The 14,451-nt window shown below is 37.8% G+C and overlaps 1 protein-coding gene across 1 annotated transcript in view; it reads right to left on the bottom strand.

Moving 5' to 3' along the window:
- Positions 1-14,451, bottom strand: part of SUCLG2 (succinate-CoA ligase GDP-forming subunit beta) — a 110,125-nt gene that overhangs the window by 37,341 nt on the left and 58,333 nt on the right. Inside the window, exons 7-9 of the mRNA XM_012573496.5 lie at positions 12,432-12,528; positions 9,529-9,690; positions 8,077-8,219 (exon numbers count right to left, since the gene is read on the bottom strand). Coding sequence (XP_012428950.5) covers positions 8,077-8,219; positions 9,529-9,690; positions 12,432-12,528 — 402 coding nt within the window. The remainder of the gene's footprint in view (positions 1-8,076; positions 8,220-9,528; positions 9,691-12,431; positions 12,529-14,451) is intronic.

Genomic DNA, 14,451 nt, shown 5'->3' with positions numbered 1-14,451 from the left:
CCCAGCCAGAAAGAAGAAATTATATGGCTATTTGAAACAAGTAAAGCTACCTTATTCCTAATCAGCTCTAATTGCTTGGGAGAAAAAAAAAAAAAAAAACCACTTTAAAATGTTTGGCACTTTTCTGGTGAAAAATAAATCCCTACTTTATTCTTTAACTCTGTTTAGCCTCTGTTGTAGGTCACCCTTCACAAGACATCACCTACACACACCCCAGACTGCAAACATGAACAAATTGGCCACTGGCAGGTGGAAATGGAAGAACTTCTGCTTCTTGCAGATTGCTATCAGAAGGAGGAGCACCAAAAAAAATAAAATTTCACTTTTCACACCACTCAAAAGAGAACACCTGACTTTAGAGACCGCTGAGTGCGACGGGTATAAAAAACACAACACCTTCTGAGAAACAGGACTAAGTTTATCTTCCTGTGAGAGGGTAGCTTTTTATTAGAAGATGAAACTAAACCTGGAGCAAAAGACTAAGAGCTACTCATTTGTGGTAGACGTGGACTTGATTTGCCAACTACTTAAGCACATTATAAGCTTTAAAAGTGAATAGACTCATTTATTTCAGCTTTATCAATCCACTCAGAATAATAGAAAATAAAATATTAAAACTTGAAACAGGTTTGAATTTTTGTTGAATTTGAGCATGACTGTGAAGCTGTGAAATAATTCAATCCTACCTGAAGCAAAATAGAGATTCAAGAGAAATAGCTTTAGTCCTCTTTAATTAAGCTGTATTTCAAACAATTTTTGTCTTTTCCAAAACTTTCCCATCTCCCTATGATACCCTTTAAAAAAAGAAAATTATCTTTACTCTAAAAATCTTAGCAATATCAGGCCCTTCTGTCATTAAAAGATAATTTTATGATGAGAAAATGCTTTTTAATTTTGTCACGGTTTACCATTTTTTCCCCAAACTGAGTCTTATCAATAAGAAAAATATGAAGTCCTATCTACCAGTGCTCCATCCATCCAGGGTGCTTCTACAACGATAAGTAAAACCAGTTGTTATTTATTTCACTCTCACAAGAGTGTGCCTAACCCAGCCAAATGGCTGAAAGCACCTACCTGAGATACACATTTCATCATCTGGGCCAGTTTGTCAGGAACAGATGGAGGCAAGGTGATTAAATTTCTTCATTTTGATTGAAAGAACAAACACATTCCTAGACTGCCATAACACCCACTTAAAAATAATGAGAATTAAAATGCAATTTTATCTACAGAAGGGTTTAAGTAAGGACACTTAAACAACTTTTCTTTTAATATACTATTTCCTACCTGTATTATCAGATTATTTTTCTTTCATTCTCCTGTATGTGTGCTAGATGGATGATCTAAAAGTAGATTCATAATATAAATGTTTTCATCTATGAAAACATTCCTGCCACAAAGGAAGCAATTACAAAATCACTGCAAGTCTTCCTCTTGGAATTTTATTTTCATATCCAATTTTTAGGATTCATTATAGCCTACTATAAAATGCCAAAAGGCATTCAACTTGTCAGTGCCCATAAATAATGACAGATTCATGTTAAAGTATATTTACATATCAATTACTTAGGACTCAATACTACACATGCTCTTGAAAAATATTTTACTTTTGGTTATAAATCAAGACAATTCAATTATGCATTTTAAATGCATAATTGTCCTCTCATTTTCATAAATATTGCCAATATGCTATCAGTCTGTAAAAATGCCTCAGTGAAATGAAAGAATGACTTTTCAATATTTTAAGTGTTTTAAAAGATGAATAGTCATTTCATATTAATTCTGCAAAACTGCAAAGGCACATTAGAAAATAGTCCTTTTTATAGTTCTATTAGTCTGTATTTTCTCAGCAATGCAAAGCTAAGTAAAAATGCAGGGAAATTCCTAAATTACTCTTATAAACTCAAAACCTACAGTACCTTTAAAAGAACCTGCTCCATTTTCTAAAGACAAAATACTTTACGAATTTCTGAGACAAAAAAACACAATATGCCTTTGTGAACTTTACCCAGCTTTTCAAGATATTTCTGTGCCCTATTTTCTACCTCCACAAACTGTCATTTTATGAGAATAATCTTAAACTTCCAGAGTCAAGACATTATTTCTCTTGCAAAATTACCAATCACAGCTTTATGTTTATGTTTCCTCTCTGAAACACAGAAAAGAAGCTCCAGTCCTTTCACTGGCTCCAAGGCAGGATCAACTCCCCCTGAATTTTCCTGGATAATTGCTTGTTTAGCTAGTCTTTAAAACCTTGTGGTGCTGGATAGTGTATAAATTCCTAAAATAAACTGCTGTAGGACTCAACTACCTTTTTTAGCTGCAGTATTTTCAGAACAGCTACCCCATACAGCCACATTTCTTTGCTGCTCTTAACCCTTATTTCCTGCCTGAGGCAGTCACTGACCTGCAGCACCAGGCAGATTGCTCAGGTCAACTGAAGGCTCCTTCACCTTTCTGTGTCTGATTCCTCCTTCAACCCTTGAATCATTTGTATATTTGAAATCAGAGAAAAAGTTGGTCTCCAGCTATCTGTTTATGCCCCCTCAAGACAGAAAGGCCCCTGTATTGTGCTAATAGGAGATAACACTAAGATTATGTAGCAAGATCCAGATTCCAAAAACTATGTGGAATTTTTCAGTTATTGATTAGAGAACATCCTACAGAAATGTCAAAATTTCTAGCAAAAAATACAACAGGTTTGTGTATTATTATTTTCTTTTTAAAATTTTAATCTTGCAGTTCTACAGAACCAGTGCTGAGCACTAAACTGCCAGGAAGAGAGGGTTCTGTAATAAACAGTGAGGAACAGTGATAACTTTTATGATTTTCATAGCACTTAACTTCTTTAACAAAGTATTGAATTTTTGATCAGTGTTTGTAGGTGGCAGATGAGAATTATAACCCACAGTTCACATCAAGGGGAAAACCCAGCAGTCAGAGCCTCAACTTCCAAAAGTGTTCACTCAGTTCAGGTGTGAGCATTTTGAGACACCCAGCTGGAGCAGCAAAGGCCATGCAGAGTGCAAACACTGCGCTGGTGTTCGGAACTCAAAATGTCCCTCAGACATTTTTGGATGTTCCAGGTCCTGGTCAGAATCATTTGAGACCCTGGCAGGCAGCTGGAAACAGCTGTGATTTTGGGTTTGAACCATGGAACGATTTACCAACCTTGCAGGAAGAACAAGAAGTCACAAAAGTTTAGATATTAGAGTAGAAGTAGTCACAAAGTAAAGGGAAGAATTTTTGAGTGCTGTACAGGGGGGTTTTGGTTTTGTACATGGGGGTCAGAGGTTTAAGATGGAGGGATTTGGGCCTGCCCTGTCCTCCCTCTTTCTCCTTCCTTCCCTCCATGTTCTTGGTGATGTTGGCACTCACAGATTGGTTTAGAGTAGAAAAGCACCATTTAATATAGGTAATAGGCATTGGGGAAAAACTGTACCCATGTAACATGTAATGTACCATATAAAAGATAGAAAAGCACCATTTAATATAGGTAATAGGCACTGGGGAAAAACTAAACATGTAACACGGAATGTACCATATAAAAGACAGCAGCAGCCCTGGGCAGAGGGGGAGAGAAGAAGCAGTCGGGGGACAGGGTTCCTCTGCATTATCTGAAATTACACCAAATCTGACAATTTAAACAAATTCAGTGCTAACACTCTATTTCATGTCTGCAACTGAATCTTATTTACATTTCCCTTTTTTCTCCAAAATTATATACACACTGACATGTGTGTATAGCCAAGGTTATCTCTTCCTACTGATTTATGGGTTTGCAGTATTGTAACACTGAGAAATCCACTGCTGACAATCACTTAAACTCAGTGAACTGCCCACAGCCAGACCATGCTCTAACCATGAGGAAGTTCCCTATCACAGAAATGTGGCATTTGGAATTCTTGTATGTTTAAAGCTTTCCCCCTTGAGCAGGTCATTGTTCAAAGCTGCAGAGTGAGAGCAAACAGTCCAGAACCACACAAATATAGTTACTACAGCCCATTCTGCCTGAATGATTTGAGATGTTTTGAATGGTCTAAACTGAACCAGCTCACTCAATTTTAAATTAATTACTCAAAATAAAGACCAAATGCATTATACATGGCATCTTTATTTTTATTAATGAAATCTAAGAAAAGATTATCCCAAATTTTTCCTTTTAGTATAATGTTATCCCTTCTATTGCCACATAACAGACTGCAAATGTTAAGAAAGCTAATACTAAAAATCCCTGAAGCCAAAAGGATAAGCTGGCGATAAAAATGTCTTGTATAATAAGGATGTATAAACTGCATTATTTTCATACCAAACACAGCTGGAAAAGAAGTGAATTGCTAAGTTATGGTTTAGTGATACCCTCTTTTAGAATTCTGGTCACTCTCTCAGATGCCTGGAAAACAAAAGCCCCAAAACCTCTGCTTGACACACAACAGTGAAACACATCAGTGCCAATTATGTGGTGGGCACAGAGATACATCTGAACATGAACAGGCAGGAAGGTGACAGGAATGATTGTCTATTCCATGTAATTAAGACAATAATCTGAATTTGGACTAGATAATTGCTTAACAAAAAAAAAAAATAAAGTCTTGTGTGGGTTTGATATTAATTATTCCCTGGATATGAGCTAACAGATGTCAATATGGAATATTTTTTATTGAGAAAAGTTTGTCTTTCTGTCAATAGTATTTTGCCTAAATAACAAGCCAACAGTTGTTAACATCAATTGATTTGGTGAGTCTTTTGTCATATCATCAATGACAGGCTTCAAAAAAGGTTTTCAAAGGAACTTTAGTGGGAAAAGGAGAAAAAGAACAACAAACCATGATAGCCCTTAACTGCCTGTGTTTCAGTGACACTTTATAATAGAAGTCCACTGCTAATATCAGGGCGAGAGTGTGCTGATGGTAAAACAAACCTGCTTACAGCTAAGCTGGCTTTTGGAGGAGTTTGTGAGGCCAGGTTCTGGTAGCAGGGGATAAAAGGTGGCATCTGTGAGCAGCTGCCAGGAGCTTCCCCATGTCTGATGGAGCCATCAGCTCTGAGATGGAGCCTGAGCCCATCAGGGACAGTGGCATCACCTCTGGGATAACAGAGTTGAGAAGGGCACAGAAAACTGCAAAACAGCAGCTGGAGAGAGAAGTGAACAGGAGAGGAGCAGCCTTGCAGACAGCAGGGTCAGTGAAGCAGGAGGGGCAGGAACTGCCCCAGCTGCCAGGGCCAAGATTCCCCTGCAGCCCATGGAGATGCATGAAGGAGCAGACATTTCTTCATCTTTAGCCTTTCCAAAAAACCTTGTTGAATCCTACAAACAGTCATCATATGGTAACCAGGTTTTCAGCATGAACAAAAACAAGCACCTGTGGAGCTTGGAAAGAATGTGAGGGTGCTCATGGATGAGGACTGTGTGGGGATGCCTGAAGCAGGAATTCACACCCAGAACCTCAGAAATACCAAAGGCAACAACCCACAGGTCACTGTGGGACAAACGGGGATAAATGAAGCTCCTGCAGTGTCTCCCAGCAGCCTGAACTGCCAGAACTGAGCCATCTTTCCCTTTCCTGCTAGTATCTAAAACCAGGGAAGACTGTACATTTCCTGCCAGAGCAGATGCACAGCACATATAGAAGCAAGAAGGCAGGAAGAAGGGAAAGAAAAGAAGAAAGAAGGAAAAAAAACAATTGGAATTTAGACAGTGAATAGAAAGGAATTCAGAGCCATTGCAATGATCTGTCTAACCCAGGAAGTATTGGATATGGCAGACAGCCAACAAAACCAGCAGAGTGTAAAAAGGGTCACTGGCTCCAGCGACAGCATTTCCATCCAAAAGCCAGTGGATCACCTTTTGCAACAAAAACCCTCACTTTTTTTTTTTGTTTGTTTGGGGTTGTTTTTTGGTTTTGTGTTGGTTTGTTTTTTTTTTTTTATTTTTTTCTTTAATACAAATAGACATTTTAAAGACAACTAAAGAGGGAGAAAGAGATCCTTTTCAGACTGCACTTGAACCTTTCCTTCTGGAAGATTTCATCTTCTGCAATGTCCTTAATCCTGCCAGCACAACTAAAAAACAGCATTTCTCCATATTACAGCCCTGAAAACATTATTTTTTGTTTATTTCTTTAGTCTCCAGACATTTGGATATTTACAAGTTCCCAAGAACAAATTTTTATCTTATCAAACCAGGTGGGAATCAAGTTAAAGGCCACAGGGAAATGACTGATCAGATACAACCTGTGAGTGCTGCATTAGCCACAAAGACTCTTGGGACTGAAACCTTACCATTAGTTAAGAAAAGAGAGAATTCATTCAATTTTCTGATTATATATTAGTGAGCTAATGGACATGGCGTATCAGCAGAGGAAATAATGGACATTTGCTGTGTTTTCTGAACAGAATGAAATAAAACTTGAAATGTTTTGCCTTCTGCATCTTCAGCCAGTCAATGCCAGGACTGGCACAGCCCCAGCATAAATGCCTAATCCAGGTCCTTTCCATGCTCCCTTTTGCTTTCTCTCAGTAGCAGAGCTTCTGGTGTATGCAGTTGGAAATAGTTAAGCAGTAACATATAAGCAGAATGTGTAATAGAAGGATAGAACTACAAGTCAAATGTTGGGCACGCAGATGTTCTATAGCTGAGAGCTACTAGAATGCCTTTTTGTTTTTAAATTGTTTAAACTCAGTAAGCTTCATCACCAAAATGAATACCTGCTGTTTGTGCTGCAGCAGACAGTACAAACTACTCAGCACAGTGATAATTACTAGCTAAGTTGTGTATCTGAGACCTTTCTGCACCTGCTTCTCTACTTCTAACACAAGTTTCAGAACTAAATTACATCTCAGGCAAACCCAGACCATCACACACTGCAGAGCAACTCAAACAACAAACACTTGAGGCATCAAGGTACCAGGTACTTGAAAAATATGCAGGGAAAGTTGCAACTGCAAAGAGCTTACGGTATGAAGTTGACCTGTGCTTATTTTGTACTGTAAATTTTCTCCCTAATTTTGCCTTGAAATTTTGCTACAAACAATACCCACCTCTATTTGAAAAGCCACAGCATTTTGTCACTTGCTGCTGCACAGAGCACACAATTAGAGCAATGTAATTGTCACAGGAAGGTGGCATTTAGGAGCCAGTATCACATCACAGTGAACATGAGGAAAATGACTGGAATCACAGCAAACATGAGATAAAGGGGATGAAGCCAGATCCACAAAAAGAAGCAATATGTTGAAATAGGAACTTCAGCTGTGATGCTTAGGTGCAGGAGATGGGAAAGATGATCAGAGCCCTCTGACAGATTTCCATTAGTAAAAATATCAACAGCAAGGCAGCTCTGGCTGCACACAAAAGCAGAGCTGCATGTTGGCAGGATGGGCAGCTGGCACTGCTCCAAAGCCCACGCCTGATCAATATTCTCTCAGCAGATACTCCAGTTCTGTCTGCAGAGGGGACCAGTGACCTCAACACACATCTCCAGAAATAACTTCTACTCAGTACACGCAGACTAATGTCTTCTCCTCTTGTTGGAAAAAGAAAAGAGCAACTGCAGCTCCATCTGCAAAAGGAAGTGTCAGAATGTTCTAGGCTATGATTCCAGCCTGGGAATGTTACTTAAATACAGATTATCCTGCAGTGCAGAGTCAGATATTTTAGAAACCTTGAGCTTAAAAGAGTACAAATCAGCCCTTCGAATTAGCTCTTTGCTTAATTTTCCCATTTTTCTCCTCAGTCTACTGTGGTACTATACTATTAGGAATGATATTTTAAGCATCTAAGTCTCACAAATTCCTTTTTAGAGTGAGATGCTCCGAGTTCAGCACTGCATTAGCACACCTGCACTTCTGTGTTGAACTGCCTTGAGAAAGTCCCCACTCACAACTCACCAGCAAACCTGAGCTGAAAAGTCTGTCCTGTGGCTCATATTTAATTAATTTTCCTCACAGATTAGCCCTTTAGGAACTCACCTCAGTGTTCTCACCATGATCTGGGCTTTTCTGTGCACTATTTATGGTCCTACTCAGCCCTACTGCTGCACAGGGAAGCTCCCAGTCCAAACCCAACATTTTTACCTTTGGATCAGCAGTCAGCAGTTTGAATGCTTGATAGACTTGTGCTTCTTTCACACCTCCACCCAGATCCAAGAAGTTGGCTGGCTTTCCACCATTCAGGGATATTATATCACATGTTGCCATTGCAAGCCCAGCTCCATTGACTGTAATTGCAAACATCAAAGTGCTTATAATTCACATAGATAAGATTTGTGAAAAGGCTTCAAATGTATCAGCACAACACCAGAACATGGCTCAAAATGTTACACAGCTATTTCTAAATACTAGGGGCTATTCAAGGATATCCAGTGCAACAAAGAATTCAAAATCTGGTGCAAACACACCAACATTTAGGGTTTTTTAGGGCTTAGATGTGCACCTTCCTTTAAGCATGTATGAGCACTGGAACGGTAATTGTGGCAATGAAGAACCTTCTGAGTGTATTAAAAATAAAGAGATGTAAAAGCTTCTGGGAATAGTGATGTGAAGGACAAATTGACTCTTTAAGCTTCTCTCCCATCACTCTTATAACAGTGGATGCTTTGTATTACTGCACCACAGACAACTCAGTTTTGGGAACAGACCTCAGGTGTTCCTGAAACATCTTATTTCAGATTTGCACTAGTCTAGAAGCATTTCCATGGATAGGAAGATCTAAACTGGGAAAAGTGGTGAGAATTATGTGTCCTCTTTATGTTGTTCCCATTGGACAAATGCTCCTGTGTCACCCAGAATAAAAACCAATAAAAAACAGCATAATGTTGGCAATTATTATCTGGGTTTTGGGATCTTGTAGCTGTTTTTTTAAATTGAGATTGAAGTCTGTCACTTACTGAATCAATTGCAACACATTATCAGAATCGTCTAGATTTGTGCTTGGAACACAGATCTCAGCCAATATAAATGCTGGACATTTTGTCACCAAGCCAAAAATAAAAAAAACCTAGTTCAATTAGATTAATAATAAAATGTTGTATTGGCTAAAAGAATTTGTACAAAATGAAAAGTATTTAGAGCACAGCTGACTTTTCTACTTATCTCTTCTAAACAGCAGAGTAATTTCTGCTCTACAGAAACTTCAGGAAGATATAAACCTGCCATTTCAAAGCAGATTCTTTAGCAGCTTTCCTTAAAGGGAAATGGAGTTTAATATTCAATTGTACCTGGGAATATCACATATACACAAACATACTTTTCAAGTGCCTTTTAAGTAACACACTTATTTTTTAAAATTAACGATTAGGTTATGATGACTTTTCTTGTTTTGTTTTAATTACTGGAAAGACAAATTACACAAAATTTTAGTTTCATTCCTGCAAGAACTTGTGGAAGAACAGACAAAACTGCAGAAACACTCTGAATACAGACTGAAATCCTATGAAGGATGACCTGAATGTCAGATGTAAACAATGTCTATACTCTGAACAAGCATAAATTTGTTTTCAAATGTCTCTTGGATGTATTTGTTCTTACCAAAGCAAGCAATGTTTCCATCCAGTCCTATATATTTTAAGTCATATTTGGCAGCTTCATTCTCTATGGGCTCATTTTCAGACTTGTCATCCATGGCAAATATTTCTTTTTGCCTAAATTCTGCGTTGTCGTCGAAGTTTATCTTGGCATCGAAGCAAACGACTGGAGGAGAAAATAAAACAACACCCAGGCATTTAGAGTTTAGTCTGCCAGAGCTTCTGGAATATTGCAGCTCCTCCAGCAGCAAGGGGGAGGCTGCTTTGGGAATTTGGGAATTACAGGAGAAGCTGAAGTTCTAGCACTGAGTCCAGCAGGAAAGGAGAGATTTTCCATAAATCCTCTACTGAGAAAAGGCACAGCAAGACCTCCACAGCACACGGGAAAATCTTCTGTGTTTGCCACAAACAAAGCTCCTCTATGTTACTGTTAGAATCTGAAATGTAGGGAAGTCCCAGCACTTCAGGCCTGTAAGCCAAAGCTTAGAATTAAACACAAGATTTGATCTGAGACTTTGGAAAAAAATTCTAAATTTAGGTGATAGAAGTGAGAATGTGGATTTATTGTTTAAAGCAAAAACACATTAAGAAGAAGAAAGTTTAGAGTTTTAGAGTTTAAGATGCAGAAAAAATAGTAGTTACAAAAGTAAACAAAAAGTTTAGAGTACAGTACTATAAGTTTGTTTATCATAACATGATTAACTAAGAAAACTTACACTGTAACATAACTTCATAAAATGAAATATTTAAGGATTAGGTCAAAAATATAAATATCTTTGTTGACGGCATTTTATTAGTTAATAAGTTCTTAAAAGTAAGTAGAAGTCTTGTAGCCTTCTGAACTACACTGTAAAGATGTGAACTGAACTCACCCTTCCTACCTCTATAAAAGATAAGAAAAATAAATTACATAATCTAAAACAATTCAGAAGTCCTGTCTCGAATTCCTTCAAAATTCCTCACATGGTATAAGGGCAGTTTTTGTGATTTGGACAGCTGGGCTGCAGCAATGACACAGGAGAGTTTACCTTCCATATTTTGAAAGAATAACATATGTAACAGGTAACATCAACCCAAAGCCATGTGTAGTAACATGTAGTCATTCAGAGTTGAGCAACACAAAATGCCTTCCTTAGCCATATTTCAAATTTCTGACGTCATTAACTATACACACATTATTTCATTAAAGAGCTTAATAAACCAGAAACCAAATACGTTAAAAATGACCAAAAGATCACCTTTAAATAAAGAAAATTAGGAAAGTAAACACAAACCTTTTCATCATTATCAACATCCACTATGTTTATAAAAACAAATTAAGAAGTTGCTAAATCTGACTACATTAAATAAAAGATACAAAGGATTGGCTAGCGGTTCCAATACTCACATAAACACAGCAGCAACAGAAATCCTGTAGAGTGTTATTTGCCTATTTTCTGACTCATTATTTCTATGGGTTTGCATAGGCAAATGCCTCATTAGATTAAAATGTTCTAAGTAAATGTAAGACTATATATTTAACATATTACTATGCAAGTAATTTCCCTTGTACTATGTTCAGATTATAATTACTGACTTAAGCATAATTGATTTCTCAAGGCAAACCAATCAAATTTAAGTGCCTTTAATTGCTGTGTCCACAAAAATCTAATAGTTTTTCTATCTGCTGGTGTTTTTTATTCACATTGCCACTGGGACATGTCCATGGTACCTGTGCATTGTTCACGAGCATTGCACACATCTGAAGGTCAATGACAATGAAAAGGACAATTTTAGTCTGGTGGAAATGTAACTCTGTTCAATAGACAGTTTCTTAACTTAGGAAAAAATAGCTAAGGAAACAGCAAATAAAGCATTTACACTAGTAGAACAGTCTCAACTGTATATCTTGATTTGCATTGGGTTTTCTTGGTTTGGGTTTTTGATGTTGATTTAAAAAAAAAAAAATATTTGACTTGTAACGGATAACAGATTAAATTAAAGCTAAATTAGAGCCACCTCACAGAACTCCAGCAAGGATGCAAGGTGAGTGCCACCACGGCTCTTTCTGATCTTTAAGGGCCACATTTTATTTCCTCTCATTAATTTCTGTCCTCTCCCTCAAGTGTCTCTTCTTGCGCACCAATTTCTCCTCTTGTAGCCACCAAATAAGCCTTCAGCACCTCAGTGAAATGGAACAATGAGGAGGTAACTGTGATTCCCCCTGGATCAGCCCTACCATATTTCAGTATCCCACAGGCACCTTTAATTCCTCCCCTCTTCACCTTTGTCCAAGTTATTTGGACAAAAATGACAAAAGGAAGGAAGAGTTTCAGCTGGAATACCAGCTGTTATAATGAGGTGAAAGCTAATTCAGCTCCTCAGTTTTACCCTACACCTCCTCAGCTCTGTAGCCATGGTGCAGGAAGCTCAGTGACCCTTTTTCTTCCCAAGTGTCTGCTCCAGCTGAAATCTGTCCTGTGCTCTAGTAGACTGCAGAGTCATGCACTTTAAAATTGAAATTACCCATATGAATGCAAACATAAAAGAACAAGTTTCTTTCCAAACAATCTCAGTAATTCTAGCAGCATTAACACACACACACAAACAAACAAACAAACAACAACAAAAAAAAAAAACACAAAACAAAATCAAGAAAACCCCAACTTTGTCCATGAGCAGAAGAGCAGAAAATGTTGCTGTCTCTCACCAAGCAGAACATGTAGAAGCCAATACTTCCAGTATTTGGATGAAACAACAAAAGGTATTGAAATATAAAATCTGTCAAGGGAATATTTATGAATATTGTTTAAATTACATTACAAAATGAAATTAAGGCAAAGCTGCTGCTAGATCCTTCTATGCAATTTAATTTATAGTTTGCATAAATAAAGAATTATAATTCATTTGTTTCCTTCAATTTCTTACCTTGCCCTTCTGGAGTTTCACCAAAGGGATTGACTTCAACCTGAGTGGCATCAATTTTCAAGAAAAGATTATATAGCTTCTTAATTTGATCTGCTGCCTAAATGTGATCAAATGATTTACAATTACCACACAGAAAAATAAAAGTTCATGTTTTCAAGGCAAAGTTAGACCATTATAAATTATTTTTAAAGTATTACATTGCTCAGTAATTCTAGATAATTACTGCTTTTATTTCTGTTTTCTTAACTGTAGTCATATAGTCTCTTACACTGTTGTAATGAAGCATTATGATACTGTGCAAGATGTAGTAAATGTGCATTTCAAGACTACACAAACTGGAGGTTTTCTACTAAATAGGCAGAGCAATTACTATGACAAGTTTAATTTGGGAAGTGACTGAAGGCACCAGCAAAATGAAGTATTCTCTGGTACACCAAGATCTGAGTTGCATTCGCATTAATCAGTCTAAAGTCAGAAACCACAAAGTAGCTTGTGCACTCTGGTAACTTCAGCAAAAATATCTATTTCTCCTTCCTACATCAGTCTGAAAAGTTTTTTTGAAGAACTTACATCTGAAGCATGCTTGTTTACTCATTCCAAGATACTCTTGCCTGTTCCCTTTTACTCCTCACCATCTATCTCCATGCCTGATTCCGTGGCTGAAAATATCACCACTGACTACTAATTTCCAAGTCTTTTGTTCTTTTAATATTTTTCCACTAATAGAACTACTTAAAAATGGCAACATGAACATGTATTTAAAAATCCCTTTGGTTCATTACACACTGTGAACCTATTAGCTGAAATTAGTTTGCAGATGAAGTGCACTAATAAAGAACCACTCAATTTTTTCCTTCTCATTACTGATCAGCTAACTGAAGTACACAACCCAAAAATACTTGTGACCTCTCCTAATAAGTGAAATTAATTAGAATAAAGAAGTATAAGTCAGCTTTCCCCTATAAGATCAGTCATGCAAAAGAAAACATTACAAGTGGAAAGACTCGACCCCAATCCCAATTTTGCCCAGAGAGGTTGTGGAGTCCCCATTCCTGGAAGTGTTCAAGGCTAGGCTGGATGGGGCTTTGAGTGACCTGATCTAGTGGAAGATCAGGGCAGGGTGGTTGAAACTGGATGTTCTTTAAGGCCCCATCCAACCTAAACTGCTCTGTGATTCCGTGAGAGGATTCTTTAAAGAGTCACAGTTGGGAGGCAGCACAAATTCCTTAGGAAGCCTGCCCTCCTCAAGAGTTATCAGTTAAAGCATTCCCAGTGGGTTTGACTTTAAAAAAACCCATCAGTTGTAAATGTGCAGCAGCTTCCTTGGCACAACCCCTCAGGCTGACAAACCACCCCAAGTGCACAGGGGGAGGCTTCAGCAGTGACACGGGGGAGGCAGCCCCACCACGAGCCCCACATTGACTCTGGGCCACCTGGAAAGCTGCTGCTGGCACAGTCCTCTGCTGTAACTGCACCAGAACACCAGAATCACTTCAGTTTTATTAAGGGCTGCTCCATCTTTCAGCACCTCTCTGAATCAGCAGCTTAATGTCAACGCTTCCCTTTCTCAGGGTCTGTAAGAACTGAGCCTCTTCAAGCAGAAAATCCCAGCCTAGAACTAAAGAATGTATAAGTAAATACCAGGATTTGTCTGGATAAAAACTATGTCCCTGTGCTTCAGTAAATTCCTTTTAGTTGATTGCATGAGGGAAGAAATGCACTCCTGCAGCATTATTAAAATGTGTTGTTTAAAACTCCATACATATTTGCTGTTAATTATTAAGTACCAGAACTCTTCAAGGGTTGAAAGGTTCTACATAATCATTCCTCCTCATTATATATACAGCTAAATCTTCAAATGTGTGTTAATCAACTTAATCATTATGCATTTGTTAATTGCATGTTAGGATAGAAAAGAATTAAAATTGCTGAATTAAAAATAAAGGAGTTCTACAAAAATGAGTTTCATACTACAGAAGAAAACCAGGCCAGCTTAAATGAGCTCTCTTCTCTTCTGTCC

This window comes from Taeniopygia guttata, chromosome 12 (genome assembly GCF_048771995.1).
Source record: "Taeniopygia guttata chromosome 12, bTaeGut7.mat, whole genome shotgun sequence".
In the NCBI taxonomy this organism is placed as follows: domain Eukaryota; kingdom Metazoa; phylum Chordata; class Aves; order Passeriformes; family Estrildidae; genus Taeniopygia; species Taeniopygia guttata.
This window is presented reverse-complemented; position numbering and strand designations above follow the sequence as displayed.